Source organism: Camelina sativa, chromosome 6 (genome assembly GCF_000633955.1).
Source record: "Camelina sativa cultivar DH55 chromosome 6, Cs, whole genome shotgun sequence".
Taxonomy (NCBI): domain Eukaryota; kingdom Viridiplantae; phylum Streptophyta; class Magnoliopsida; order Brassicales; family Brassicaceae; genus Camelina; species Camelina sativa.
Genome location: NC_025690.1, coordinates 2,152,812 through 2,158,346, shown reverse-complemented (window position 1 = coordinate 2,158,346; position 5,535 = coordinate 2,152,812). Strand labels below are relative to the sequence as shown.

The 5,535-nt window shown below is 34.6% G+C and overlaps 3 protein-coding genes across 3 annotated transcripts in view; all 3 read right to left on the bottom strand.

Annotated features, from left to right (window-relative positions):
• The window catches only part of LOC104790147 (phosphatidylinositol 4-kinase gamma 7), a gene marked incomplete in the record, with an annotated part of 3,775 nt that extends 3,181 nt beyond the window's left edge, over positions 1-594 (bottom strand). The window contains 2 exon segments of the mRNA XM_019246626.1: positions 1-122; positions 344-594.
• LOC104790146 (pentatricopeptide repeat-containing protein At2g03880, mitochondrial) lies at positions 2,221-4,429 on the bottom strand. The gene has a single exon (XM_010515854.2). It carries the CDS (start codon positions 4,359-4,361, stop codon positions 2,409-2,411), a length of 1,953 nt encoding a protein of 650 aa, XP_010514156.1. The 5' UTR covers positions 4,362-4,429; the 3' UTR covers positions 2,221-2,408.
• Positions 4,511-5,529, bottom strand: LOC104790145 (sm-like protein LSM7). The gene is made up of 3 exons (XM_010515853.2): positions 5,396-5,529; positions 4,900-4,952; positions 4,511-4,732 (listed from the first exon to the last, which is right to left on the bottom strand). The coding sequence occupies exons 1-3, from the start codon at positions 5,493-5,495 to the stop codon at positions 4,643-4,645; spliced, it is 243 nt and encodes an 80-aa protein (XP_010514155.1). The 5' UTR covers positions 5,496-5,529; the 3' UTR covers positions 4,511-4,642.

Sequence of the window (5,535 nt, the reverse complement as noted above, 5' to 3'; positions counted from 1 at the left end):
AAACGAAAGAGAACCACACAAAAACAGAGCTTCTTCTATATAATAAACAGAGTAAAGGAGCCAGCTTTGAGAATGAATTTGATCCAAAATCACTACATCAGGTAAGCCATGGTTGTAGAAATCTGCAAAAAAAAACAAACAAGAACACACAACATCACTAATCTAGGCAGATCTATCAATATACCTAATCATCCTCAACATCACTAATCTTATCCACCAATTTAAGATCTTGAACAAATCAAATCAATGAGCTTTTTTTCAAGAAAAGCAAAAACTCACCGGAAAAAAAGGGCAAGATCTGATTTAAAAAAAAAAATCAAAACGCAGGCGAAACAATTCGTACGGATTCAATTCAAAGACATCAGCATCATCGTCGTCGTCTTCAAAAAAACGCACATGGAAGAGAGGAGAATCTAAAAGAAGAAGAGGGTTCAATGGAGGCAAGGAATCAAAAGGGAAAAAGAAAGTGACTGAAGGAAGCAGTGAGTCGGATCCCTAGCCGCCTCTTTCTCAGAGTGTCTGTTGTCTCCTTCGTTGATTCGCCTCTCGAACTCAAAGGAACGCTTTTTAACTCACTCTGATCTGAGAGTCTCTCTCTCTCCTCTGGTTAAATCTCTTAACCATGGTTTAGAGTAATTTTTTTTTTTTGGATAAAATTATTAATTTCTATCCTTACGATTTATGACACGTCATCGTATTATTTTAAATTTTATTCTTATTACAACTGAAAAAAAAAAAAAAAACATTTTGTATAACCCTGTTTAAGTTTGTTTTCTTTCCTTTATTTTTGTTGCCACTAGTTATGATTTTGGTTGTTGTCGTAGTTTTTACTTTTTTTATATATATAATAGATATATCATGAGAAGCAAATATATCTATTTTAAAACTTCTATTAATTTACACTTTACCTCTTCTTTTTATATATTTTATGTTTGTTGGCAAGATTTTTATAAAACTCATTTTTTAGTCTTATTTTTTATTACTTTAGTTTACTTATTTTTTCTTTTTCCTCTCTTTTTATATCGAAAACTTAGGTGAAAAAATACTCTCTCCAAATTCATATGTTTATGGAAATTTTCTTCAATTTTTATTATACTTTATGAGCAACAGTTTCTCACTCTATTATATTTTTTGTTGTTTTAGAAAATAAATAAACATTACTTGGAATATAATTATTACACATACTTCAAGGGTACAAAATAATGAGAAATATCTTAATTTATATAATATATGATGTTCCCTTGATATTTTTTTTTTATGAATCACTACCGAAAAGACGTGCGATCTCACCAATAAAGAGTTGAAAATTTAAAATATCTCATTCTAAAATAAACACATTAAAACTTGTAACATTAAAGGAAAAATATAACGAAGTAAATAGAGTCATAAATTGACAGGTAAAATAGTTAAAAAGCTATAAAAATAAACATTCATCATCGTCCCCATCTTTGGAAGTGTCTAGAACAGGTCAAGAGAACCGTTCGATTATAGATTCTTATTGAATCCTTGATCGTCCGATCTGGGACTGGTACGTGGCAACGGATGAGAATGCCGACGTGGTTTTTAATAACATCTAGTTATGAATTGGACGTACGAAATTGGGCCTTATAACTTAAAAGCCCATATTAATATAAAGTTAAAAATAGCTAGTATTTTAACCTTTGCATTTAACAAAATACCTTACCAAAATACTTTAAAATAAAATAAATTTTCACTTAACATATACTTTTAAGTATAACTTAATTCACATAAAAAAAAAAAATTTAGGTTCATTAAAAGATAATACATTGATAAATCAAATATTATCTTTTTTTTTTTGACAACTAAATCAAATATTATCTTATTAACAGATAAATTGAAGAATTAAACAATGAACACAAAAAATTAACTCAAATATTTAATTAAAAAGTCTGCAAAAACAATACCAATTTAATTATGAAGTCCATTAGGTGTGTAATCGAATGAATAAAGCGACTACGATGGCACTTTTAAGTCCACATGAGTAATAGTGAATCATAATATATAATGAGATTAAACCACTTTGGACATTATAAAGATCTTGTCTCCATGATGCAAAATTCAGCTTTGAACACTTTTGATTATTATAATGCTTTTAATTTAATAAAATAATAAAGAGAGATTAAGCATAAATTATATTGCATGATCCATATCCATGTGCAGTAGTGTCTTCCCATTAACTCAACTATAGCACAATAATTGAAAATAAGTATTTTTCTTTTTTCACAAATTAGTCTTTTGAGTCTCCAATCTTCAATATTGCAAAAGTAAAATGTTACAGAATCCTAACAAAAAAAATTTGGCATATCAATAAGCTTCACAAAGCAAAACATAGTTCACTGATCTAAAATTCGATTAAGAAAACTCACAGAGAAAACCACATGATTGTTTTACCAGTAGTCACCACAAGAACACTTGCCATCCTGGAAATGATGGTAACGGATCGGATCTCTTATAACGATACTGCGGTTTTCAAGCTTTGAAACGAGCTTGCAGAACACATGACAGTCCCCACATATCCTCAGATTCTTTCTGATCCTAATAACTTTTTCACTAGGTAATGTCATCAAGCCAAAGACTAAAGCCAGCTTCTCACTGTGATGTCTAAGAGAATCTTCCATCTGTTCTCCTTCAAGATCTTGTAGCACAAAGTTTGTTTCAGAAACATAACCAATACCAATGAGTATATGGATCAATTGATTCAGCTCCCTCTTGACTTGAATTATCTGTGGGTGAGAATCATCTCCAATGATAAAAGCATGAATCTTTTTGTTTACTTCGATCCAGCTACATCCAGGTTCTTTCTTGATTCCACTGTCTCTCATGCGTGTCCGGATCTCTTCAACACTGTCCCATTTCTGAGAGTTCGCATATATGTTAGACAGCACTGTGTAAGTTCCTGCATCCTCGGGATCGAGTTCTATGACCTTTTTAGCTGCATATTCAGCTAGCACCATGTTTCCTTGAACCCTACAAGCACCAAGTAGAGTCCTCCATGTCACAGCATCTGGCTCACACTCCATTTCATTTAACAGCTTCACTGCATCGTCAAGCTTTCCAGCTTTTCCTAACAGATCAATCATGCAGCCGTAATGTTCCCTCACTGGATCAATCCCATAAAGTTTCTTCATTGATCTGAAGTAATACCAACCATCTTCAAGAAGTCCCGCGTGGCTGCAAGCAAAGAGAACTCCGACAATCGTAACATAGTTTGGCTTCGTCCCAGAAGATTTCATGGATTCAAACAACTTCAATGCCTCCTGGCTATAACCATTCTGCGCCAACCCTGAAATCATAGTGCTCCAAGCAATCACATCTCTCTCCTTCATCTGGCTGAACACACGGCGAGCATCCTCCAAGCTCCCACATTTGCAATACATGTCCACGAGTGCGTTGTTAAGTATCAAGTCTTGGTCATATTTCACAATATGAACATGAGCTTGCATGCCAAGCTCTAAAAGAGCCAAACCAGTACAAGCCCTCAATACACTAGTCAATGTAGCCTGCTCCGCAATGAAACCAGCTCTCTTCATCCTCTTAAAAAGTTCCAAAGCTACATCGCTTTTACTATTCTGAGCAAACCCACCAATGATCGAATTCCAAACAATGGCATCACCAGTAACCATTTCATCGAAAACCGAAAGAGCATCCTCGGGCTCACCTAGTTTAGCAAACACATCAATCAAAGCGCTCCTAACGTAAACATCAGACTCCAATCCCTCCTTGATTATCCCACAATGAAGCATTCTTACATCAGACATCCCGTTGCAAGCTCTCAACACAGAAGAATAAGTATACACATTAGGCCTGACACCATCTCTCAACATCAAAACCAAAAGCTCTAAAGCCTTTTGATGAAGCTTACACTTAGAATAAGCAGAGATCATTGTAGTCCAAGAAATAACATATCTTTGAGGCATTTGATCGAACAGTTGGTGAGCATCATTCAAAAGATTGAATTTTACATACATGTTGATCAGAACATTTACCAGAAACATCATTGGTTGATGACCGTTGCGGTATAAATGACGACAAATAAGATTCCCTTCATAAACAGCTCTATGAGATAAACAACACTTGATAAGTTCAGAATAAGCTGCAGAGTCTGCCCAAAGACCATGACTTTGTAACGAATCCATTACTTTTAGAGCTCTGGGAAGGTCTCTCTGGTAACAGAGTCTGGTAAATTCGTTAAGAAGAAGAGCTTGATCGGTGGTGGAGCTGTAAGAGCAACGTAAAGTGAGGACTGGCCCAAAAAGTTTGAGTTTTGCCGTTACTGACTTCATTGTCTCCACCATAAAGTATCCAAGCAACTCCGGGAGCCTCAATACAAACTTGGACATTTGATTTTCCGGTTTACTTCGAATCTGGTTTTGGAATTTTGGTAAACCGAATTTATACCGCGGGATGATGTCAGAAGACTGAAATGAGATTTTAACAAAGGTACTAAATTCAAGTTTGGTAAAACAGAGACGAGAAGAAGTATCTACGATGTTCCAAATAGTTTAAATTGAACGAACATATATGTTTCCAACATCACACCAGATAGTCAGATACAAAATACTCTCTCTCTAAATGGCCAAGTTAAACTAATAGAGAGACATAATGTTTGGGAAGAAACTATTTAGACAGCTTCTGGTTGACCAAATGGGTTAGCGATTTCTTCAGTGCCATCGGTTGGCGAGACAAGCATGACCGCTGTTCCACGGCAAACCTAATAAACCAGACAAGAAAACATACCATGGTGATTCAGAATCTAAACTATGAAACTCTATTGCAAGCAACAAGATACCAGAATGTAACCAGTAGAAACAAAGGTAGTGACTGCATTATATAGGAATTACACTTATAGAACTGAAAAAGAAGGTAAAGGAGTCATACAATTAAACCAAGGCGTCTTGTCTGGTCAGTAGTCTTCAAAGGATCATCGTGGTCTTTCACAAACATAAGACAAGGGTCAAAATATAGAATCAATGAAAAATCTGATCTCATCCCTAAGTTCAACATAGGTAAGAGAATGATATTATCCCATTCATATAACAGCATAACAAGATTAAGCAATCAAACAACCTCTCTTCCAGTTCACGCCTATCTAATCAAAATTTATGTTTCTACCAATTGCATCATGGAGATATTTGTACGCAGCAGAGTAATGGAATCAAATGAGATACAGAGGTTCTCGTATTTATTGGCAGGTTCCACTAGAGATATTGTAGCAATAGATACACATGGATCCAGATGACGTAAACTAACTCATTTCATGCTATGCAATGATCATAAATAAAGAAAGCAAAATAACAGCCTAACAAGATTGATGCAGCAGATGTAGCTGTGAAGAACAGTTAAAATAAGATATGACAAGATAAGAGATACATACCTCTAACGAATTCTACTGCTTCATCAAGAACAAGATTGAGCAATTGATCGTAGCCTTTAAGAGTTCCAGTGACTGAAAAAGAAAACACATTTGCAACCATCAAAATCTCAAGAGAAACATAGTAAAAAAAAAAAAAAAAA

What these genes read in the sequence shown, in the direction of transcription:
- LOC104790146 (XM_010515854.2), bottom strand. Translation starts at nt 4,361, where the DNA reads ATGTCCAAGTTTGTATTGAGGCTCCCGGAGTTGCTTGGATACTTTATG.
- LOC104790145 (XM_010515853.2), bottom strand. Translation starts at nt 5,495, where the DNA reads ATGGTTGCAAATGTGTTTTCTTTTTCAGTCACTGGAACTCTTAAAGGC. An exon ending in AGCAGTAGAATTCGTTAGAG is followed by an intron (nt 4,953 to 5,395) that starts GTATGTATCTCT and finishes TGTTTGTGAAAG; the next exon opens with ACCACGATGATCCTTTGAAG. An exon ending in CAAGACGCCTTGGTTTAATT is followed by an intron (nt 4,733 to 4,899) that starts GTATGACTCCTT and finishes CTGGTTTATTAG; the next exon opens with GTTTGCCGTGGAACAGCGGT.